Source organism: Daphnia magna, linkage group LG4 (genome assembly GCF_020631705.1).
Source record: "Daphnia magna isolate NIES linkage group LG4, ASM2063170v1.1, whole genome shotgun sequence".
In the NCBI taxonomy this organism is placed as follows: Eukaryota; Metazoa; Arthropoda; class Branchiopoda; order Diplostraca; family Daphniidae; genus Daphnia; species Daphnia magna.
The window spans coordinates 3,504,481-3,528,988 of NC_059185.1; the positions used below are offsets into that span (position 1 = coordinate 3,504,481).

General features: G+C 39.5%; 4 protein-coding genes and 2 long non-coding RNA genes across 33 annotated transcripts; 4 read left to right on the forward strand and 2 right to left on the reverse strand.

Annotated features, from left to right (window-relative positions):
• Positions 1-115: 115 nt before the first annotated feature.
• On the forward strand, positions 116-2,025 carry LOC116920859 (zinc metalloproteinase nas-13). The gene is made up of 8 exons (XM_032927003.2): positions 116-622; positions 703-821; positions 886-961; positions 1,030-1,150; positions 1,231-1,415; positions 1,478-1,546; positions 1,632-1,741; positions 1,818-2,025. Exons 1-8 carry the CDS (start codon positions 550-552, stop codon positions 1,869-1,871), a joined length of 807 nt encoding a protein of 268 aa, XP_032782894.1. The 5' UTR covers positions 116-549; the 3' UTR covers positions 1,872-2,025.
• Positions 2,026-2,172: 147 nt separating this feature from the next.
• LOC116920860 (zinc metalloproteinase nas-13) lies at positions 2,173-4,105 on the forward strand. Of its 2 annotated transcripts, XM_032927004.2 has the most exons (10): positions 2,173-2,370; positions 2,436-2,533; positions 2,628-2,734; positions 2,804-2,879; positions 2,953-3,073; positions 3,145-3,323; positions 3,393-3,461; positions 3,571-3,677; positions 3,752-3,802; positions 3,874-4,105. In XM_032927004.2, the coding sequence occupies exons 2-10, from the start codon at positions 2,464-2,466 to the stop codon at positions 3,880-3,882; spliced, it is 789 nt and encodes a 262-aa protein (XP_032782895.2). In that variant the 5' UTR covers positions 2,173-2,370; positions 2,436-2,463; the 3' UTR covers positions 3,883-4,105. The 2 variants fall into 2 exon arrangements, with proteins under 2 accessions (XP_032782895.2, XP_032782910.2); XM_032927019.2 differs by having other exon boundaries at positions 2,320-2,533.
• On the reverse strand, positions 3,732-4,654 carry LOC116920863. The gene is made up of 2 exons (XR_004392899.2): positions 4,097-4,654; positions 3,732-4,019 (listed from the first exon to the last, which is right to left on the reverse strand). It is a non-coding gene; the product is annotated as an uncharacterized LOC116920863 (long non-coding RNA).
• A 2,359-nt stretch (positions 4,655-7,013) lies between these two features.
• LOC123471247 lies at positions 7,014-10,459 on the forward strand. Of its 27 annotated transcripts, none has more exons than XR_006645515.1 (7): positions 7,021-7,324; positions 7,441-7,571; positions 7,746-7,863; positions 7,923-8,021; positions 8,177-8,498; positions 9,073-9,140; positions 9,242-10,459. XR_006645515.1 is itself a non-coding variant. In XM_045172335.1 (6 exons), the coding sequence occupies exons 2-6, from the start codon at positions 7,466-7,468 to the stop codon at positions 9,374-9,376; spliced, it is 510 nt and encodes a 169-aa protein (XP_045028270.1). In that variant the 5' UTR covers positions 7,018-7,324; positions 7,441-7,465; the 3' UTR covers positions 9,377-10,459. The 27 variants fall into 27 exon arrangements, 3 of the variants coding, with proteins under 3 accessions (XP_045028271.1, XP_045028270.1, XP_045028272.1); XR_006645516.1 differs by having other exon boundaries at positions 9,077-9,140; XR_006645518.1 differs by having other exon boundaries at positions 7,024-7,324; positions 8,177-8,324.
• A 1,020-nt stretch (positions 10,460-11,479) lies between these two features.
• Positions 11,480-12,754, forward strand: LOC116920868. The gene is made up of 4 exons (XR_004392900.2): positions 11,480-11,782; positions 12,216-12,303; positions 12,365-12,485; positions 12,548-12,754. It is a non-coding gene; the product is annotated as an uncharacterized LOC116920868 (long non-coding RNA).
• A 3,121-nt stretch (positions 12,755-15,875) lies between these two features.
• On the reverse strand, positions 15,876-24,474 carry LOC116920864 (pecanex-like protein 1). Its single transcript, XM_032927022.2, is given in 16 exon segments — positions 15,876-16,326; positions 16,393-16,533; positions 16,599-17,596; positions 17,662-18,169; positions 18,171-18,572; positions 18,639-18,887; positions 18,947-20,193; positions 20,196-21,860; positions 21,927-21,986; positions 22,044-22,250; positions 22,334-22,734; positions 22,821-23,188; positions 23,246-23,555; positions 23,629-23,804; positions 23,880-23,951; positions 24,020-24,474. Coding segments are annotated over 16 exon segments (7,089 nt in total). The 5' UTR covers positions 24,101-24,474; the 3' UTR covers positions 15,876-16,122.
• Positions 24,475-24,508: the final 34 nt, after the last annotated feature.

Genomic DNA, 24,508 nt, shown 5'->3' on the forward strand with positions numbered 1-24,508 from the left:
CTTAAGTTGCATGTAGCTTCGATAGGCACAAGTATTATTTTTCTACTTATCAGTTTGAATAACTCCTGTCAAACGTTCACAATAGTTTGTCAGTTAATTTTTCTTTAGGGCATTATTTTTTTTTTTTAAGGAAAATGAAACTCGGGACATATCCTCTCTGCAGAATGGTAAACGATGAAAATTCTGCGGAGATTATGGATAGCAAATCAGTTGTACATGACAAATTGAAGTGAGGTTAGTTTAAGGGTTTCAATGAAAGAAGATACAGGTAAAATTTAGAAATCAGACTATTTAATTTGATTTTACGAACCTCAGGTTGCCTAACTAATTCCCATGTGTCTAGGTAGTGAAAAAAAAAGGTATAACTTACATTGTCCTTCCCTGTTATGACTGGCGATAACTCAGATAAATTTTAGTGTTCGATAAAAGCTGGCTTTATATTGTTGTTTGTTTTGTTTTTTTCTGGGTTGGGGGATAATCTTGGCACTTCAATCAGCTTTACGAAAAGCAGGCTGACAGTAGAACGCAGACAGTTTTGCTGATTGCAATATGTTTGCTTTAGCAACCTTTTGTTTTGTGGTCTGTTGTACGTCTCCCTTTCTAACATGGGCAAAACCTCTAGGTACGTATTTGCATTTTTAAGCTATCTCTGTCAACTAAAAGAACAAAATCTTACGTCATCCTACCAAATATTTTCTTTAGAAAGTCAGACAAGTGCTCTACAACATATCTCAGAGTCAACGTATCCAGATTCCAACTTTGACTTGTTCGAAGGGGACATTGCCGGAATCAATGGCTTTGACGTGTTAGCCGGCCAAGAGGTAAAACAAGCATCATTCATATTAAGACATTGCTGAACTAAGCTTCAAAATACGATTGCGACAGCCAAAAAACGCTATAGTATACGAAAATTTACTGTGGCCAAACGGTGTGGTCTACTATAGCATTGCCGACAACTTCAGTAAATTGATAAATTTGACTCAGTTAGCAAATTCTAAAACTAATAACAATGTTTCATATTCGTAACAGCTACCACTGAACTTGACATAATTACCCAAGCCATAAACGAGTACGAGACGAAAACTTGCATCAGATTTGTAGAACGATCTGATCAACTGGATTACGTTTACATCGAGAAAACCGGTGCGGGGTAAATAATAATAATTTTTTTTTTTTTTAATTTCCAGTGGTGATTCACTTAATTCTTCTTTTGCCTTTGCATATGATCAGATGTTATAGCTATATCGGTCGAATTGGAGTCGCACAAACGGTTTCCCTGGACAGCGGCTGTTTTAATGATGGGCTTCCAGGGACAGCCATACACGAGCTAATGCATGCGCTGGGTTTCTTCCACGAGCAGAGCCGAACTGACCGCGATGATTACATCATCATAAACTATCCCAACATTCAACCTGGTATCATAAGTGTTTTGCACTATTAAACAGTTAATTTCATTATGAGTGGATACCGAAAATAGGCACTGAGGCTAATTTTCTTTCTTACGGCCCGGATGTTATCCAATATCTCGGAGCATCGTACGACTACGGTATGAAGCTGGCCTATAGTTAATGACTGATTTTGTTGAGGTGTAAACTGTTCTTCGTGTTTTTAACTGGTCTGAAATCGTTAAGGATCCGTTATGCACTACGGGGCTTATAGTTTCCCAATTGATCCCAGTATCCCTACCATCATTACTCGACAGCCAGGCGTCGAGATCGGTCAAAGAAAAGGATTTAGTGAAGTAATTCTTCCGAGAAAAAAATAAAAATAAATAAGAGCTTCATTCCGTAACCAGATATTTTGTTCTTATATTTTAGGTGGATATTTTCAAACTGAACGCCCTTTACAAATGCAATCCAGCCCAAGAATAAAAAGGGCTGTAAACAGCTGGTGATAGTTTTCTTCCCAATATTCTAGTAAATACCCCAGAGAAAAGTGCACACACTATTTTAGTACCAACAACATTTTCCTGAAATGAAAATAAAACTAGTGCAGCTTCTTACTGCACGAATTTTTGTTGTTGTATTCTTTTTTGTTGCCCTTCATTCACGTGTTGTTAGACAGTCGTCATCTTGGCAGCTGTACTGTTGACACACTTTTTCGATTTCATTATCTGATACTTGTTTTCAAACGAAGTGCTCCGGTTCAACGTACCTATAACAGTAAATATTGGTGATCGGTTTTACTAATCAACAGGAAAAAATGCTATCTTCATTTCACAGTTTGACAAACAAGAGCCACTCTCAAACAAATATTAAGTAAAAGAAAAAAAAAGTGACATGGATATAAATGCCTATCAATGTGTACTCTGCGTACGGCACTAACTGCTCGTTAATAACTCGAACAAATCGAAAGTCGAAGTACCAAATGGTAAAGTGTTAAAATTAATAATCTTTCAGAGTCACGAGCAGATGTGATATAAATTGCGATCTCAGTTGAGCACAGGGAATTAGTCAAACCACAATGATGCGCCTAGCAACATTTGTTGTTATCTGCCTGCTGGCACTTACATTGGGATGGGCCAGCCCTATAGGTAGATATCATGCATTATTTACTTCTGATTTTTATCTGTAATCCCATTCAATAATAAACTAAAACTTAATGTTTCTATAACCTTAAAATCAAAGGCAACGCCATGGAGGAAATAGATCCAGAACTGCTGAAGGAAATAAATCCAGAATATACCCCTGACTTGTTCGAGGGAGATATTATGGGTATTAACCCAGGAGATAAAGTAGGTCATCTGTAAACTAATGAGTTTCTATTGTTGTCCACTTATCGTTTTGATTACCGAAATTAACAGCCAAAAAATGCCGTTCGTAATCCTGATCTGCTTTGGCCTAACGGTGTCGTTTACTATACCATCGACTCGAAATTTAGTAAGGCCAACTGACATAAACCCCGTGCTTACTTTTACATTTTTCCAAATTTCTCTTTATTAAACGAACGTAGGTGCTCAAGAAAACATATCTCTTGCGGAAGTGTTCGCCTTGTTTGAAAGCCTCACATGCATCACGTTTGTAGAACGAACAAACCAATTAGACTATGTCTCTATAGATAAGACAGAGAGCGGGTTAGTTGAAATATTACACGTTTTTTGCCATAATTGAAGTAATTAATCTACCTTATGACGCATGTCAATAGGTGTTACAGCTCTGTTGGTAGGGTCGGAGGACTTCAGCACCTCGCACTTAGTGCACGTGGCCTACGCCAGCTTGGAATTCCAATTCATGAATTTTTACACGCTCTTGGATTCGAGCACGAACACAGTCGCATAGATCGAGATGATTACGTCACCATAAACTATGATAACATTAAGCCCGGTTAGAAAGGAGTGACAATTCAATTTTCTGTATCGTTGTGCTTATTCTCACCGCTCGTTATTCATGTAGGAGAGGCTAGTAACTTTGATCCCTACAGTGATCTGGAGTTTCAAGATTTAGGAGCTCCGTATGATTACGGTAGATATCCTCGTTTTCTTCACCATATATACATACACATATAGTTTTTAAGGTGACAAATGGCGAAAAATAGTTCCATTATCTAAAACATTCTATATGACTCTTTAAGGATCGGTCATGCACTATGGCGCGCACAAATTTGCTGTTGATAAGAAGCAGCCAACTATTATTGTACCTCAAAATGTCAAAATTGGACAGAGAAAAGGTTTTAGCGAGGTAATTAAGCCCTGAAACATTTTTATATAGAATATTAGTATTTCATGGCAAACCTTTACTTGCAAACGCCACAGACTGATTTATTTAAGGTGAACGCCCTTTACAAATGTGCTGCCCAGGACCAGGTACTATGGACATTTTCTGGTTTTCTAGTAATAAAGTACATCCTTTCCTTTGTGTTTTATACCCTATGTAGAAAAAGTAGCTGCTCTGCCCATAACTAGCGATGAACCTCTGGCCGTCAGACATTTTGGCCTGGATTATTCATTTTCACTTCAACAACTCCCGGGATTTGAGGAATGAAGGGTCTCAACAGATGGCTTGAACTGGATATTGTAGAAACTGTTAAGAATCATATTATGAATTTAGGTTCAATGTTTAGAATTATATCGTGAATTTTAGATTAAACAGCGTATTACCAAACAGTATCAATTCAATATGGCGGTGAATTTGTTTTAATCGTTTTAGCTATTGACCTATTGTACAGCCAGGCCATACAATGCATCATCGTGTGTTAGGCCCTCGGCCAATACAGTTTCCCACGATGCCACAAACGATAAAGAAAGGTTCTTGTATACGTAAGCATACCATGACGTAAGTCCTAACTTGTATACGTATAAAATGAACAAAAAGAAATGCAATTTAAAGCAAACTTCTAATCAGAAATTAAATAACGGATGAAAAAAATACGTTTTACCCCCATTAACTATTTATAAAGTAAGTCGAGACGCCACCGCTAGGACTAAATTGAAGGGGAAAGGGAAAGAGAGGAGACAGGGACGAGAGGGTTATGGACCTGGTCAGGTTGGTCGCGCACGCTGAGACGAAGCCTATGGCAAAGCTGCGCCGTCACTTTTGGGCAATAGGGAGAGACACTTATCGTCCAGACGACGCCTATCGTCAGCTGACAGAATGGACGCTTACAGCTGTCAAAAATTTATGTTTATTGTTTTTGTTTTTTTTTTATTTGGTTTTAAAGTGAGTTGTATTTGTGATTGTATTTTTAAAATCTATATATATGTTTAAAAAGAATAAACTTTTTAGTGAAAAAAAAATTTGCTGTATTTTATTTCTTTTAGACCTACGAAACAAATTTGACATTAGAACAGAAGTAAGAATATATTATTATTTGATAGGTAATATTAATGAATTTTTTCCCAATTAACGAATTTTATTTAGGATTAGTGAAATGTATAAAATTTTTACAGTGTTACTCAGCCAAAGCTTTAAATTTGCATTCAGTGTGTTGGCTGCGTTTTCCATCCACGTTGGGAAGTACACTTTTTGATTAAGAAGGTAATCTATTGTGGCATTGTAAAAAAATTAACACACTTATCAAACAGGTAACTTATTTCACAAAATTTTAATGTTATAGCCCTGACATCACTCTTTTATTTTCCCTTTTCCAGGTATCGGAATCCCACTAGGTTGACCGGGGCAACAACCAACAATTGAATAGTCAATTAGAAAGCAACCTTCTTAGCCTACCATCAATAACTAAGACTATACCATTAAAGCTAATTATGTATTTTTCAATTTACAAATGTAATTAAATAATGAAACAATCAAAACAATTTGTTCATGTCACTCTTCACTCATTGTATTTGCTTTATGTTGTTTATGAATAAAACACTTACTGCTTACTCTTTAAAATACATTGAGTTTTTTTATGTACTTGGGTTCACATACATTCTTGGTAATTTAAAACGTTGGAATAATAATAAGTAAAAGTTAGAATTCAAATTTGAATTACGCGCGTTATCAAAATGGCCGCCGCAATGGATGCCGGGAAGGGGCCAAAGGGGTACATTTTATTGTAATTTGCGGTTCTTAAACTATAAAAATCGAAGTAAAATATCATATTAAAACGTGCTAGAGATAATAAGGAATATCAAAAATAAGTTTTATGTTTATTTTGGTATATATTAGTAACCAAACAACGTACCCAAAAATTCTGTTTTGCCTCCTCCCCCCCCCCCCCGCTAAAATGTCATAAAATAAAATAATTAATTACGTTCTAAGTTTTCAGCGGATTTACATAAATTTTACGTCAATCGATAGGTATTTAAAAGGGCTATCTATTTGGCGAATTTCATGAAAAAATATTGAAATGGAAGAAAATTCCAAATGAAACAAATTTTTTGCGTTTAATCGATCAAGCGCAATATTGGACCTAAGCGACAAAACGCAAAAAATTTCATTCAAATGGAATTTTTTTCCATTTCAATATTTTTTCATGAAATTCGCCAAATAGACAGCCCTTTTAACCTATACCACGATTGACGTAAAACTTATGTAAATCCGCTGAAAACTTAGAACGTAATTAATTATTTTATTTTATGACATTTTAAAGGGGGGAGGACCAAAAACAGAATTTTTTGGGTACGTTGTTTGGTTACTAATATATACCAAAATAAACATAAAACTTATTTTTGATATTCCTTATTATCTCTAGCACGTTTTAATATGATATTTTACTTCGATTTTTATAGTTTAAGAACCGCAAATTACAATAGCCCCTTCCCGGCATCCATTGCGGCGGCCATTTTGATAACGCGCGTAATTCAAATTTGAATTCTAACTTTTACTTATTATTATTCCAACGTTTTAAATTACCAAGAATGTATGTAGAACATAAAAAAACTCAATGTATTTTAAAGAGTAAGCAGTAAGTGTTTTATTCATAAACAACATAAAGCAAATACAATGAGTGAAGAGTGACATGAACAAATTGTTTTGATTGTTTCATTATTTAATTACATTTGTAAATTGAAAAATACATAATTAGCTTTAATGGTATGGTCTTAGTTATTGATGGTAGGCTAAGAAGGTTGCTTTCTAATTGACTATTCAATTGTTGGTTGTTGCCCTGGTCAACCTAGTGGGATTCCGATACCTGGAAAAGGGAAAATAAAAGAGTGATGTCAGGGCTATAACATTAAAATTTTGTGAAATAAGTTACCTGTTTGATAAGTGTGTTAATTTTTTTACAATGCCACAATAGATTACCTTCTTAATCAAAAAGTGTACTTCCCAACGTGGATGGAAAACGCAGCCAACACACTGAATGCAAATTTAAAGCTTTGGCTGAGTAACACTGTAAAAATTTTATACATTTCACTAATCCTAAATAAAATTCGTTAATTGGGAAAAAATTCATTAATATTACCTATCAAATAATAATATATTCTTACTTCTGTTCTAATGTCAAATTTGTTTCGTAGGTCTAAAAGAAATAAAATACAGCAAATTTTTTTTTCACTAAAAAGTTTATTCTTTTTAAACATATATATAGATTTTAAAAATACAAACACAAATACAACTAACTTTAAAACCAAATAAAAAAAAAACAAAAACAATAAACATAAATTTTTGACAGCTGTAAGCGTCCATTCTGTCAGCTGAGGCCACATCTAATAATAATAAGTGTCGTCCGGACGATAAGTGTCATCTAGAGACGATAGGCGTCGTCTGGACGATAAGTGTCTCTCCCTATTGGCCAAAAGTGACGGCGCAGCTTTGCCATAGGCTTCGTCCAGACGTGCGCGACCATGTTGGACCTGGTATATAAGGCTCGAAAATGAACGTAGAAATCCATTCGCTTTATCGTCTCTGCTGCTGAGAAAGGGATAGTACTTGCAAAGTTGGTGAGTTTTATTGGAAATTTATTTAAGTTTCATAGTTTTGTCTTTGATGTCAAAATGTCATGTGTTCGTGTTATATGGTCGTAAAGCATACATTGTTTTTCATTTTTAAATTTCAGTGAGGATCACGTGTAATACACAAGCATGGGTTGCGAAGACCAAGTGTCTGTCGAGATTCTACCGATTATATGGCCAATTGGTTCCTCATTAACTGAGGTATCCAAGAAATATGCAAGATTATGTTGCAGAGGTAGACGAAATTTTCCTGTTGCAGTTTTTCTATATCAATGATGATAATTTATATCCTAATGACTGTGCTGGACATGAAGCATTAGTCTTTCGCTCCTATCTGATGGTCTCATAGCATCTTATTATACATTTTCTACAACTAATTGCTATAGCTCCTTATTTTGGATTGTTACAGTTGTGTTCTGCTTGTTCAATTGGTCTTGTTGACTCCCTCAGACTTGTTGGGTTTGTATTCTCTTGGTGTCTGGTGGAGGTTGCTGTGAATTTTTGGCTTAAGGAGTTTTGATTTGTTGGTGAGGTACTTTTATAATTAGTGGTAAATAACTGTTTATTAATCTTTGGTGCTTTTCAGGTTTGTTGTCTGTGGTGGTTGGCTACATACATATGCTGGCAGTGGTGGGTGCAGGCAGCTTAGTTCAGCAGCTTTTATTGTGTGATTTGGAAATGGATGGTGAGGATTATTTATTTTTCTGAAAAAATGATTCTTATGATTAAAATTATTTGCTGACAATTCATGGAGGGTTTGTGTATTAGTTCTAACTGAAAAAAGAATTGTTTGAAAGTGCGTTCTGTTTTGGGCTTTGGTAAGCAGTTTGTTCTGTTCAGGTTTTCTGTTTCTCAGTCAAGATGTCCTGGTGGTGGTGTCTGTTCCCACATGGAGGTCATGGAAATGCAAGATAGCTTCTCTTTTTAGAGGTGTCTTCTTAAGTGGGTGAGTTAGCGCTTCTCTTTTTAGAGGTGTCTTCTTAAGTGGGTGAGTTAGCTTACATCTTTCGATATTTACATGCAAGCGTGGGTTTGTTTTGTGTGGTCTATTAACTTCTATTTTTGACTAATACTTTTCTCGGTATTGGCGTTGGTGCTTGGCTCTTCTCGTGATTCCGCTATCCGTGCTGCTCGGTCGTACCCTCGATGTCGCCATTGCAGGGTAGTTTACTACGTTGGTTGTTTTTATGGTTGTAGATTTGGTGTTCTGGGTTTTTCGGTTGTTGCTTAAACCCGATCGGTATTTGTGCATCAATTCGGTGGATCTGTTATGATCTGGTTGAAATGTTTTTTGCCACGTTCTAACTATTTTCTGGGCGGTTTTTGATTGCGATTCTTGTGTTTTTGTTGGATTTGTTTTTTGTGCGACCTGCACGTATTTGGATGTCACTAACAGTTTTCCGTTTGTGGGGTTTGTTGTGTGAGATGACTTCGCATTGCTCGGTAAGGGTGTCAATTGGATCTCAAGTTAAAATTTCGTGTTGTATCCAAGCTGTGTTCGGGACGTTAAGGTTTAGGGAATTTTCTTCACAGAGGTATGTTGCCAGTACTTTGTTTATACGTTTCTACAATTTTTTTAAGGACTTTAATTTGGTTTTTTACACGATGCATGCGTTTCATTCTTCATATTATTTGCGTATGGGATAAGTTCAGTCAGGTGTTTTCTACTATTTACTTGTGATGTTTTATTTGTGGTTGTTTTATGTCAACTAAACCGTCTTCACCGTTGTTTTTAGGTAGGCTGGAGATAATGGCTGTTTTTTCAAACGCTTATACTTTCTTCATTCGGGTATGCTGCACCTCTGTAAGCCACTGTTGGTATCTGGGACCAATTGGATTGTTGACTTCATTGGATCATAGTAATTTAGTGATGTTACTTTTGCTTTTGGTTAAACTGTCTTCCAGAGTTTATCGGAGTGGGTAGTTTCCTATTCCCGTTGTGTTGTTGGTGGTTGCTGTGTTGCTGTTCCATACCATATCCAGGGTTGGAACGGTGGATTCGAAGATGAAATAGTACCAGTGCCCGGGGTAAGTGGTTAGGGGTTTGTTAGAGTTTTGGTGAGATGGTTTTCCCGTGATTTCAGCAGTCTGCTCACAGAAACAACAGCAGCTGGTTGGTAGTCATTTCCAATATGACGATGTTCGCCAAGAAATTTTCCAGCAATCCATATTTAACGTGTTGGTGGCGTTGCACATGCCTACTATTATGCATTTACAGTTTTCATCTGATGGTTATGTCAAGAATTGGGGGGTGTTAGATGTGGAAACTGATGGGAATGAATCTTAGTTCTAGCTAGAAATTAATAAAATTTATTCTATGATTGAAATAAAATTCATTAGGATTAATAGAATTCTGCACAGTAATTCTAATTGTCTTAATTTTAGTCAGCAGGTTTTTTACTATTGGTGGATTTTAAACGAGAGTTCTGTACAACTGCACTTTAGCTGGTAGGTAACTTGAATAGCCACAAAGGTACGAATATTTAAAAAAGAAATTTAGGAGTTTTATTCAAAAATATATTATTTCTGAGTTTTAGCGCAGGATTATTTATCAGTGATATGTCGCGAATGAATTGTACCGGTGTACTTAAGAAAAGAGCGTATAGAGTGATATAATGGGGGACATCATGCAAGTTGAGAAATTTGAATTTTTATGCTAATCTAACTTTTCTTATTCTGTGTGTGGCTGTTATTCGGCAGGAATTTTTAATAAGGCATATATGTGAAGTTTTTATTTACTTATAAATCGTGTACTAATTTTGCTGAAGTACTCAAAAATTAATGGTTCATTTACATCCTTCTCATATTCAAACTAATCATCGGAACATTCGTTCGTTTGTCGTTGAAATGGATGGGAAGATGAATAATGTTGCGAAATATGCAATATGTAAGTTTAAAAACTTTGAAAAAACTTAAACAAGTTGTAAAATATCATGCACTTGATTTAGAAACATGATAATTACTTTTTTTTTATAGTCAGCCCTAGAAATGTGTATAATTTTTTAACAGCCACTATTTTTTTATCTAAGCCGATATTGTTTTTTCTTATCCCATCTAATTCTGGTAAAATGAACGTGTCGACATTTTATTACACCACTGATACTGTTGCAGTAGGAACAACTAGACATTTTTTCACTTCTATAATCCTGCAACAGGAACATAAATCTGTTAAGTAATCTACACTTTAGAAATCTAATCTCTGAGAACAATCAATATAATATAAAACAATAAATTGTTGGCTGTACAGTTATTACTACCTCAAAATATCAAATATTTAACAAATTTTTAATGAACTAGATCCAAAGCAATCGAAGTTTGAATTTCAAAATTCATTTAGATTTTACTGTTCATTAGTATATCCAGTTCAATATCACAAATAATTAAATATTTTGGGGGTAGATCCCTATGCTTTCGACTTACAATGCCGATACTCTATTATTAAACCACGAGTTATGTATCAGAGACTCCGTTCGAGAAGTGGCCTATAGGGTTGCGCTGTTGTTGCTCCTGACGGCAACCGTATATGCTCTGATTACACTCAACGGCCCCCGCTGTTCGCGAAGTTTTCGATAGCGTTGGAGAAAAAAGAATCACATAGTATAATAAAAACTGACTGCTAATTTCGATAAGTAAATGATTTCCTTGTTAAATTATTCGATTTTAAAATAAACGAAAATAAAGTATTGTTACCACCTCAACTTTATATTTTGTTGTTTACGTTAAGTTTTAAAAAAAGTATAGGGCCATTGAAAAATAAACTTGATTTCCGTGATTAGCATTCAATTCTGAATTGAAATCATGTATTTTAAGCGAAAGTTGAAATTTGGCCAAAAATGGAAATGTGGGAAGGCCTTCCCACTTTTGTCAAAATCTGCGAAAAACGACATCTCATGAAATTCAACAAAAAGCATAGGGCATAACCCAAATTGAACGTTGATTTCGATTAAGTTGTTGGTTTTCTCGTTAAACCACCTGTTAAAAAAAACAAAAAACAAAGTAGGTTAAGTTTTATTGAATTATAAGTCAAAATTCTAAGCCGATTTTTTGAACAAAAAGTCCGGCTTAAAATGTCGAGCTTAATTAATCAAGTAAAACTAAATATCTTATCAATAGATGGCTACACTGTTTAGTGTTTAGTGGGTCGTCTGCAGACTGCAGTAGAAATTCATGGTTCATCAGATGTGGTCTAGTTGTTAGGGATTCGAGACGTGTTCAGCGAGGGGATAATGTTCAGTGCGTTCCGTTTTAAACATTCTTTTGGCTACTGGTTAATAGACTAAAATTTGCGATTTTTTCCTACCAACCTGAGGGACAATTCTTTCCCACAACACACGATTGTTTGTATTGATTGTTGTTGTAGTAGGCTATGACGTCACTGAAATAACCATGCGTCTGAAGTGCGCCACCGGCATTGTCACCACGAATCATCTTCTGATACTTTGTCCGGTTAAAAAAAATCTTTTATTACTTTAATGTATTTTTGTTATTCCTTGGCCCTTGACACCCTCTAACCAACAAAGAAACTGCCTTTTTCACGTTACTCTTACCAATTTCTACATACTCGTACATTAGTTGATTATAGAAAGCATCTTGCCATTAACACGAATTCCTTTGTCTGATCTGATCGTGTCAACATGCTAATCCGATCTTGCCACTGGCCGAAGCCTTTTTTTCAAATTTTGCATTCTTCCATTAAAGATATCTCATACAAGCATTCTGGCATGTGTCAGGCAATATGGTACAGGAATCGCATGGTCTCCCTTTAGGTGTGAAGCCTGGCCTACACCCTCTGTAACTGAAACTGTTTGTCAATGTTATAACTTTGGTATTATGAAGGATTTTGTTCATCTATTTGTCCTTGTTTTTTGTTATTGCTTAGGTATTGGTACAAGTAATTACATGGAGGTAGAGTGTCAATTTGGGACTTGATTTGTCATCTGTTGTTCGAGGTGGAAAAACAGGGATTGGTAAGTATGGGAAGAAAGCATCATTAACACCTCAATTCTTGTTATTTTATCTATTTGTCAGGATCAACAATTTTATTCCCACACTCACCTTTGGAATTCTTGGATGGTAGCTGTTGTTTTAGGACACTCCTTGTTTGGGACTTGATTTTTCACCATTTGTTGATTTGAAAAAACAGGGATTGGTAAGAATGGAAAGAAAGCATCATTAACACCTCAACTTTTTGTTATTTTGTCTATTTGCCAGGACGAACCATTTTATTCCCACACTTATCATTGGAATTCTGGCATGGTAGCTGTTGCAGGACACTCTCCTTGGTTCGTTAGTGAGGTTCCAGAAAGCAGCATTCCAAGAACAAGAATCTAATTTACAGGCTATTAACATAATCTAGAATGTTTAATTTTGTTTTCCTGCCTTGATGGTGAAATTGAATTATATTGGAACTTAAAAGTTTTTGAAGCTATTTTTGCTTACTAGTGAGAAAGCATATGTTAAGAGTTGCTGAAATGTGTGAAATGAGCAATATGCAAAACTTTGATTGAATTTGACAAAACTACTTTGAATTTATATTTAGAACATTTGAGTTTGCAGTGGCAGGATAATGGCTATCGATTTTGAGAATTTGAATTGAAAATTTTTATTCTGCATTAAGTACTTGTTGCCTATAGAAAACTAAATCATGATCCAAGTTTTGGTATATCTTGAAATTGGTTTCTTTTAGATACAAAAATTAAATACACAGATATAAATGAAATTGGATTTGTATTTTCCCACCTCCACCCACAATTCCACCACTATTTTACATGACATGTTATTCAATACATACAACAAACATTATACAATAAATACAATACATACATGCATACATATACAAACACTTAAGTTAACCCGTTGGCTGCCAAGCCATTACAACCCGTAGGTTGTTCTCCTACAGTCACTACGCATCGTTTCAGAGGGATCCGATGAAAGGGGGACTTGTCCGAAGACAAGTCCGGGCTGACTTGACGATGGAGACCTTTACGGGAATGCACACCCCAGGTACTCCACCATCGCATCGAAAAGGGGAAGTCCCTACTGGTGCATTGCCTACGGCGCCCTAAGGCGCAAGGCGACTGCCCCACCTCATGGGTGATCAACCACGAGGCAGAACAGCGCCGCCGGTCCCTACAACTAAAAAAAAAAGGGGAGCAAAATGGGTGGCAGCCAACGGGTTAACTTTAAACATACACTATACAACAATACAAAACAAAACAAAACAAACTACCAAAAACGCGAGTTTCCACGATGACGGTGATGAGGAAAAGACGAGCGCGAGCAAAGACGATGAGCTCGATGACAGTGAGGCAAAGACCATGAGCTTGAAGACCATGAGTCGAAGACGGCGAGGTAAAGACGATCAACTCGAAGACGGCGAGGCGAGGACGGCGGGGCGAAGACGGCGAGGCGAGGCGAGGCGAGGCGAAGACGGCGAGGCGAAGACGGCGAGGCGAGGCGAAGACGGCGAGGCGAGGCGAAGACGGCGAGGCGAGGCGAAGACGGCGAGGCGAGGCGAAGACGGCGAGGCGAGGACGATCAGTTTGATGACAATGAGGCGAAAATGAGGCGAAGAACAGAACTCATTTCTTTGTCATTTTCAATCTGTATAAGAAAAAAAGGAAAGAAATCAGACGAAAGAACAATAGCTGACCAATATCATGGTCACCGTCACTGATAAACTCTTACAAAAAAAGAAAAGAAATAAAATTAGCTGAAGGAAAAAAAAAAAAAAAAATTCACACATGGTAATCGGTTATTTTCCCATTGGCAATCTACTTGCAACACTAACATTTAACGAACGATCGTGTTATTGAGCTATTTTAACTGAATAAAGATTCGGAAAGTCTAGAGGGAAAGTCTACTACAGATTAGTCATATGGGGAATTAAAAGGTGAAAAATATTGCTAATTCCATGAGTCCTTCTCCAACGTGCAACTATCAGATGTCTTAAATAATTAGAGAACACCCAGTGAGCTTGGGTTTTTAAAAAGGCCACTAAACCCTTTCAAGTCAATTGACAATCTGTTGTGAGGGACTAATTTGAAAGCAATGCTCCCATGGTAAAATTGCCAATCAATCATACTTGTCTTCCATACTCTGTAGAGGAATAAAGAGATGTTTAAAGTAAAACTGAAACTAAAGATTAAATTTCACAAGAGCACGAGTACTTTTTCTTGGTTTCCATCTAAGCCCAACTTTACTATGCCTTGTTAACAAGCTGCCATCTAACTTTTTCTAACTATTAAGCTAAAAACTAATGCCAGCCTTATAGTTATAGTCATTTTCAACTTACTTGAGGCTGGAATTCACAAAAACAACGATAAAATGCACAAAATTAACAAAGCAAAGGCTGTTGTAACGTTAAGTCCGCCATTGCAGGCATAGCAGACGAAGTTGTTCTATTCTATGGATTTTATTTCCAAATTTATGAAAATAATATAGTTTAAGAGCATCGAACTCCTGACCTCCGCGTCACAAGAACTACGCTCTAACCGACTGATCTAACATACTATCTGTAATAGGGTAACAAAAACACTATGGAAAACTTCGCGAACAGGCGGAGCCGTTGAGTGTGATCAGAGCATATACGGATCCGCGATTCAAGAGCAACTACAGCCCAACCCTTTCGGGAACTTCCCGAACGGAGTGAGGGCACCTAGTGATTACCCCTTTACGGGAGTTCTTGAAATGCATCTTTAACAGAAGGTCACTGCCTGTTCCCCTGAAATCAAGTCAACTTCTATTAAATTAGATTTAACGACTAATGCCACTCTATTTCTTACTGGAAAACAGCATTCGATTGCACATTTCTAGGATGGATGTACAATTGTACATCCTGGTGATTTTCTGAGTACTGGGATTCCTGTGAAACAGTAAGGGAAAATAAAGACTTTGACATCCCAAAGAGTAACACAAACCTTAACCATTTTTAAAAACTAGAAACAATCTATATTTTATTTAGAGAAAATAAATACTTTGACATCCCCAATTAGAAACAATCAAACAACGTACTGTACAATTTTATAATAAGAGATGAGAAATTCCACGGCTTTTAGAATAAGAGTAGTCTCTCCAAGCCACGCCTTCCAAACTAAGATCGCGGCCTTTTATTTATAGTTTTCCCTGAATCCCCATCTATCGCGAAAAAAAAAAAAACTACCGAAACTTGAGTCGGCCGGTTAGATTGCTCCCCACTCCTTCATCGTTCAGCCGTTAATCACGGGACCTCGACGTTGCAAGCACAATTATCTTCTCTACACGAAGATACCAATTTCCGCGTCACAGCATCGGTGGTAAAAAAAAACCTATAAGAGATAAGTACCGATATCCCCGCGAGTAGCGCCATCTCTGGAGGAAATTATCGGAAAAAGTTGTTCGAAAACCGTTTTGGGATGGGCACAAGGGAATAGAGTTTTGAAAGAATCCAGTTTTGATAGAATCTCTATCGGAAAATTGGGAAATTATGATCACGGCAACACCAAACACAGTTTACATCATTCAGGAACGTCTATAGCGGATTGGCATTCATGGGTGGCAATATCAGTTCAAATTATATTCCACGCATTCATATACTATTGACAATGTTTGTAAATCACAGTGGTCCTTCCATAATCAATGTCAAACAATACACATTTCCGGTAACACAAAACTATTTACAAACAAATTTCATCAAAACCAATTCGGAGTTGACAATTCAAATCTAATCACCTGTTTTGAGCCTACTCGACTCAAAAAGAAAAGAAAAAAGAAAGAAAACTAATTGAAAAATTTCAATTTTTGGAAATCTAATCGGCGAGTTCCTTGGCTTTAACCTTAATTTCACTCAGGACGCTTGATTCCCCAATGCTAGTGCTGGCAAATAATACTGGTTCGACCGCCGATTCGGCAATCGGGACGTATTTATCTTCTATTTGCAAAAGAAGAATAACGCGATCCACATGCGATCTTTGTCGTGAATCTGGATGATTAGGCACCCAGCGATGTACAACCTAGAGTTAATTTAGACAAGAATAAAGCTAGTTTTTTACGTAAAGACTGAGACTTTTTTCTGTTACCACTCCTTCCATGCCCTCTTCGGGAAGCCAAGATTTCCAGTAAGATTTGCCACCTTGATTGCGAATTGTCTGGCTCGGCCAAAGGACGTCAATGCGTCGACCAAGATTGATTGTATCGTAAACTTGATTGGGATCGACAATCTTTGAACAACGAACAATTTAAATTCAGTTATGACATTATCTAAAAAAAAAAAAACTTATTCTACCTTAACAAGTTGATCAACAGAGATCCGACTGTCCATAAATGCCTCTGTTTCGTACAGAGGTCGGTCAGTGTCCGCAGTTTCAAGCCGATCAAAACGATCACGTCTGGAGCGATCTCGTCGGCGACTCCGTTCTCTTGCGCCACGTCTTTCTTCTTCACCAGTTCGCCCAGAAGAATTTCTCTGCCGAGTTGCAGCACCAGCTCCTGATTCTGCTGCTTGACGCCGTAAGCGAACATCACGCTCTTGAGACTCTGAACCCCGACTAGAACGTCTTTCACGTACGGACGGAGCACTCCCATTAAGTGTTCCACTCCCCATGGGTGTTGACGTGGCCGTCGTGACGGCGGCGGCTGTCGCAGCTGCTACGGAATCTCTTTCAGCTAGCATACCTGCTAGGCTAATAAGAGTAGAGCCGGATGGTTTCCTCAACGTTCCACTCATAGTGGAAGCAATGCTACCTCTCTGGGTGCCGAGAGAACTGCGTGGGCTCGATCCTCGTGCCGGATTGAATGCAAAGGAAGTCATTCCAGCGCTAGAAGCGTTAAGCGCGGCGTAGGTTCCAAGACCCATTGGACCGAGCGCACTGCTAGTTGATCCTGTAAAACTACATGTGAAGGCGGGATACCCTCTCCCAACAGAAGTCGTTGTCGTGGTAGCATTCAAGCTACCCGTAGTTGTTGCCGTTGACATTAAATTTGAACGAAGATTTTCCAAACTGATTTCCACATCACCACATTGCACTCCGCCAGGTCCTCCTACTCCAGATCCACCGCTAGAACAGCCTTCTCCACAACGCGTTCTCAATCTTCGGAAAAAGACTAGAGCGGCCTTCCGAATGGCCTGTATGCTTAACGGTCCACCTAGGGTGCTCCGGATTTGCGGATGAGTTTCAGCGAATGAAGTCATTAGCGGCGAAACATAGATTGGATAACCAATGGGCTGATCACAAGAAGAGTTGATGATATTCCGTAGCACCTGTTTAGCGTTTTGTATACTCCCTATGAATGCAAAAATAGATAAAACTCAACAAACAAAACAAAACAAAACAAAAATTTGTTCTCACCTCTTTCTTGATTGCGATTTCTTAAGTAGACAAGCTCTTGTTGTTGTCCGGCCCAAAGGCCTCGGACGCATTCGCGATTTAACTTGATAACGCGGAAGCTGAGAAATCGCTTATTTAGCATGATAATTTTGTATTCGTCTGAGTTGTCATCGACGACGTGGCGCAAGGCAAGCAGCGAAGGAACACCTGACAAGACGGCTCTTCTCCAAGCGGGATCGCCTTCGTGAGAAATCACTAACTTCTCTTCATGGCCGCTTATGGCTTCGTAGAGAACGCTGGGATCGTCGTACTCATCCGGACATGTGAAGTGATCTTGATGCAACTTGAGCGACATTCGAACACCCGGCGCGACGACCCGACGTAGAAGTTCCATGTCATTAAATACCCATTCATCACGGAAAGAGGTAATACGAAAATCACCCTTAAAGAGTGCATGAAGTCCGTACAAGAAGAATTCGACACTGGATAAGGCCGAATGAGCCGCTGAGCCAAGTGCTCGGCGGCCCAAGTAGACTAAGTCCTAGGCAAAGCGATACCAGTAGGGAGTCGCGACCGCTATCGACGGATTTTTCGCGACGTCCAGCACAGTACTTGATCCAACTGAGGTAGACGGAACAAAAACTAAAGCGGGTAATTCCAGGCACGTGATAGTCATAGTCTTCGTCGATGTTTATATTAAAGACGGGGTCCAGATCAGCAAATGAACGATCCGACGACATTGACTGGAGTGCCTCAACTATTGACGGATTTGTCAGCCAATCTTCTAGCCTGGGCGACCTGGTTACGTAGTATATCACGCTCTTGACGTAATAAGTGACCAGGATCCGGCGCAAATCAAATACATGTAACATACTGGCTGCATTGTTATCTGAAATGCTGTAACCTTCTAGGACATATTTCGTAGCCATCACCTGTTCCAAAAGTAAACTGGTTTAAAAACAAATCAGATAAAAGTGCAATTGACAAATAAAAAATACCTGCCACGCCAGCCATCTCTGGTTAAATGCAGCATTTCCACCTAGCATGTGAGGTAGGTGGCCGGGCTCACAGCAACAGCATGTATCGTCTTCTTCAACACCTTCTGAAATTGCCTCCACTTCGCGCTGCTGACAATAAGTACCTCGAAATTCCAGTCCGCGCACCTGAAATGTCGCTATCCCATTGCCCAGCTCAACTAAATGAACGAGGCAATTAAGATTTTCAGATGCCAACACATAGCAGTCACCCTATGGAGTTAAAATTGTCAATTAAAGGGTTCATTTTTCTCGTGATTTGGTTTTAATACCTGACTAATGGGACCACCCCAACGGCCTAGCATGAGATCACCGGCCAACGACTGCTGAAGCGAGCGTGTTAGATGCTCATAAAAGATGGAATTCAGGTTGTTGTCGTCTCCTCCGGGGTTCCTCATCGGTTCAAGCTGACTGGCCAACCGGGTGTTTGATGCATCCACTCGACGAGTTTTATAATCCCGTTCCCAGAACTTGATAGGTCGGATGTAGGATGTGAAGAAAATGGCACTCCCAAGAAACGGACTTAACGGAGCCGAAATGAGCGATGAAACTGCAGCCTGGGCGAAGAGCATAGCAGAATGCGGCACGCTGAATGGCTGCGCAAACGCGTGGAAAGCAGAACCCCAGGTGATCTGCCATGGGGCAATGTAAGTGATGATGAATTGAATTTTCAGAAGGAATTCCGCCACTTTGCTTATTAACAAACTGACAACAAAGTAGTCAACTAGGAAAGTTTCCGTATAACCAGCACTGGCCAAGTCTTTGCCAAATAAAAGTTTTGCAAAAGTGATGATAAGATACTGAGAAGACGGATCTGTCAGACAGGAGCGAACAGCTTTGGTACCGCAAACAACGGCCAAAATCGTTCCAGCCGGTAATCCGAATTTGGTTACCAATACAGGTGAATCTCTTGTCATCACGTCCAGGAAGAGGACGGGCAAAAGTACGTGGCGTTCCAGCATGGTCAACCACAGATAAGCTCGTTCAAACCACATGAGCCGAGCCGGTTGGTGAACTTCAAATTGATTGTGCTCATGTGAACGCATTAGCGGTCTGGAGAAGCAGAGCCAAGGTAGTTGCTTCCTTAACTGGGGTATGAGATAATGAAGCAAGAAACCCAGGGCGGATGGAGTCATCCACAACACTTCACCTAAGATGGGTTGTAACTGTCGGCTGGTGAAGACGGTGCTGCAATGAACGCCAAATACTAAAATGGCCACTAGCGGGCAGACAATGGCGTCCGAACGGAGTCGTGCCACAATCGTTTCACGCATCTGTCGAGGAAGCGAATCTTCTTCCTCCTCATTGGGCAGCACCTTAGTGTCCGGTTTGCTTTCTTCTTTTGTTCCAATTATGTCCTTTTGAGTAGCCAACTGGATTATCCAGCCCCAAAGGGTTGACGGATCCGAAGAGCAACGACTGACATGATAACATGAGGCGACTAATAGACCACAATAGGCCGAAAAAAAGATGTGTTGTGAATTTGCTTGCTCTTTTAAACCAGCAAAAGCGGGCCCAAAAGAAGAGCTACCAAAAAACATGATCGCAACACGACAAAAATAGCTGAACTAAGGCCAGTAACGGCTGTTCCTCCGAAGACGTGGATGTCGACTTGTTCTAGAACATGAACGGTAAACGTAGAAATCTGCGGTAAAAGGCCCAGGCTGAAGATGGCCGGGAAACCGAGGATTAGAATCAACAAAAAATTTCTAATGATTAACAATTGTTCGGAACTGCCCCATTCGACACCATAAAGATAAGTAGAACGGCCGATGCGATTGGTGGCGTAATAATCGGCCAGCAAGAGAAGTGAGACCAAAACGATGAAGTAGACTGGGCGGCTGAAAGCCACCAGTCGATTAAAGCCGTGAGTGGGTGAAGCTGCGTCCGGTTGAACACTTTTGAGCATCGAGTACTGGCATCCAGCACAGACCAGGCAAAATAAAAAGGCGTACGCGTCTTGAAGAAGTCCAGAGCGGAGTACTAGGGCCGTCAAGATGCTTACAGTGAGGGCTAAAAGAACGCAAAGCGCACTATCCCACGAGGAGACGTTGCGATCAAACAAAGCCAGTAGAGCTAAGCGATCAAAGCGGATTTTTATGGATCCTGAAGTGGGAGAATTTGACCACGGGCACTTTGGCCATAATTTGAAACGGTAGTATCGTCTGCTCTTAACAAGAGGCAAAATTGGGGGTGACTGAAGTTCTTCCGGTTCCGATCCATTATTTCGCAGCCTAACAGCTTCGTTGTGATTGTTGTTGGCATTGGGCAAACTATTTACACGACCCAAAACTTCAGCCACACTATCCACCATGTTTGGCAAGCCAAAAGGATTTTGGTGATGATGATGGCGAGCACCGTGTCCATGATGGCGTTCTCCACTTCCCGGACCAAGATTGGTTGCACTGATAAACTGTAAGGGACTTCGACCAGTATGTAGGTTGTATAACAGGTATTGCATCGTGTTGGATCCAAAATATTCGGCCACATTGGTTGTTTCTACTGCGGCTGGATTAGAGGTCGTCGATCCAGCTCCATGGCTCCGTCGATCTCGATCCCGACTACTTCGGCTTCGCAAACAATCAGGCCGCTCTGTTTCTCGTCGCCTTTCCTTTGGACAAGGTTGAAACAACACAGTTGGACTATCTGGAACGACTACTGTTAACGCTGAGCTCAAGCTAATGGATGAACTGCTCAAATGTTCACCAGCCGTAGCGCTATTTCCAGGAGTTGACAAGTGGGTGATGCGCGTTGCCGTTGAAATATTGGCTCCCGAATTGGCCGAGATATCGGAGGTCTGTGTACCAGTTCCGGAAAACCATGGGAAGGTGGATGGGGGTAAGACGAAGGTGGACGGAACAGAAATCGGTTCTACGGCCCGCTTCAGATCGTGGTCCTTCCTCTCAAGAGGAACACTGGCAGTGTAGAAAGCATTTGCCCGTCGTCTACGCCGTGGTCTGTTAGTACATGGTTTCCGATTACGTGCGTGACCTATTGCACCCGTGCTACTTCCATATGCCTCATCTTCTAACATTGCTACCATACTATTGCCAGACGATTCAACTGGATGACGTCTTCGTCTGGCTGCTAATTTCCGTCTTTTCGGTGGTGTGAATTGACTCACGTCATCCTGCAATCTTGTAGAATCAGCAGCAATTTCATTTTCTTCTTCTTCCGATTCTTCTTCTGTAAAAACACTTGTTAAATCAATACATAATATATAATCGATCGGGAAACACAAGAAACTTTTACCAATTTGACACGTTCCGGAATGTTGACGGCGTTTGGGGATAACTCCTTGGTCGCCGGATGCTAAAGAGAAAGACGGGTCAATATGACAAAATTCGAAAAACGTTTCATAAAAACAACCTGAAGGCAGAGGTAGAGATGAACTGGAAATGGTGGTGCTAATAGATGTGGTTAGTGTAGGAGGCGAACGTAAAGGCAAGGGCAACGTTCGCGGAGGGAGAGGTAGAAGTCGAATAGCTTCGCCTTCCGTGCTATCTGCTGTACTACTAGAACTTGAATTAGATGTTGGCGTGTCTAAGTCACGAAGTGGAGCTTGTCCAGGACGACCTGAATAATATTTTAACATGGTATTTTAAAAAATAAATAATAGTAATATTAAGTTTAAAAAAAAATCTTTTTAAATGGCATACCATTGGAAATCTCTGTGGAGGAGATGGGATGAGCTCGCATTGGAGACAACGCAAAGAGTTGCCGGGTCCGCGATACATTTAGACTATGTAAAGCATCTTGACTGGCTGTGGTGCTGCTGCTGGCGCTACTGCTAGCAGGTTGTCGTAACAGCTGCTTTTGCATGGGCGTGCTAGTCAAGAAAGCAGCCCAGTCAGGAAGTTCATCATTCGCTTTAGCATTAGGGACTAGTAGAGGACTGCGCTCTGTAGGCGTTGTTGCTCCAACTACGACCATCGCACCAGTTTCGTAGGTGGATAAATCAATTTTTCGTTCGGCATCTCTTTGCTGATGGAACTGTTCGGCGTTTTGGTGCTCCGTAATGGGATCACATATCACGTAGCTCAGGGCTCCTCCCACATTTCTTAATTAAAACCACAAAAATTAATGAAAATAAAGAAAATTAAATAAAAACAGTTCTCAACCCTTCGATCGACTGGCTATTCTTACTGAGGGGCAGAAGCTGTTGATGACGGATCAGCTGAACCAGACGAGGTTTCAAGTGCGCTAAGGGTTCGTCGCACAGATGCTAAACCTCCAGTACCAGAAGGGCGTGAAATGTTTTTATTAGTCAGTTGAACTGAATCTTCTAAGACAAATCCCAATTCTAAAGATCCACCGCCTTGAAGGCGCGGAGCCGAAATTGTAGTTCTACTCATCTCGAAAGCTAAATTGGAGACGTTGGAAAACCGTCGACCACCAGTAGATGGTCGAAGACAACTCCGTTCAGCCTTTTCTGCCTCCTCCGTGTCTACCGACTTGAGAGACGTCATGGCCTCAGGCGTGAAAGAATCATCGCCACCGACCAACGCGTGACCCTGATAAAGTCAATAAATATTTTTGGTACAGACAGGAATTCTTCAGGTTCTCGCTACCTTTGACTTGGTGATTGACTGCCGCGTTGTTTTCTCTGGTTGGGCATCGAGTGCCAAAATGGTGGGTTCGCTGCTGGCTGAACTGCTTTTACGGTGAACGTCAACTTTAACATCACAATGTTGATCACTACTAGCAGTGACACCTGCAGCAGAAAGTTCACACACAGCTTCATTCACTGAAGATATTGTTCGCCCTTGTTGACTTCGGTTCGATACCGAATGAAAGAACGTATCAGGCACTGTTGGCGAGACACTGTCAGAACGTGTTTCTTTGGTGCTCAGTACTTGTAACTCAATATCTTCAAAATCACTGCAAAAAATGAATTTAAATTAAGAATTGAGTCTAGAACTTGCATTGAGCATATGATTTTACAGACACAGACCTATTGGCTTGGTTGCCTTTATGATGCAGTCTGTGAACGTCTTGTGGCTGCTCTTCAATAGATTCACTGGTATCAAACATAAAATGCAATCTGAGATTGATTATTTTAATTGCAGCAAATGCAATCAAAACAGAACCAGTATAAGCCACCCAAGGGTACCACGTACAACTAGACCACTGAATCATCAGTGAATAATATAAAATAAATAAAGATTTATTTTTACATTACAGAGACAGTTTAATATCTCTCACCAAATGAACCAAGAAAGGTGACAGGACAAGAAACATCCACATGTAAAAGTGGAATGTGTTGCAGAAGAGGTCCTGATTGGAAGATGAATGAAAACATTAACTGATTTTTTTTTCTACTATTCAACACGTGTGTTTCTTACGTGATGAGGGTCGTAGAAAAATCCTCCCGTAACTGATGCCCATACTCCCTGTCTGAGAATCTCCAGGGTTTGAAAACCCATGATGGAGAGTGCCGACTTGTTCAGCAGTTGACGTCCACATTAATAAATATAAAAATTATACACATGGACGGTGTATCTAGGGAGGTTAGTTAGCAAACTTTAATCCGAAAACGGTGAAGTGCCAGAAACACTGTTTCGCAACTTTTTACGTGCTCTTCAAGAAATACCCGTGAGCTGGTAGGATATAACCATTTTTTCTACCCTCTCCCGTTTTCCATCAAAATACTAAATAAGAGAGGTTGTCAATATTCTCACTCGGCAAATTATTTAAGCCACATATTTTAATTTTCAGTTTCAGAAAATAGTAAATATTAAATAATCCTTGAATCTACAGATTATACCTTGCTTAACTGCAATAAATTTTTCTTTTTAAATATTCTATAAAATTTCTAAAATGATAAATGAGGC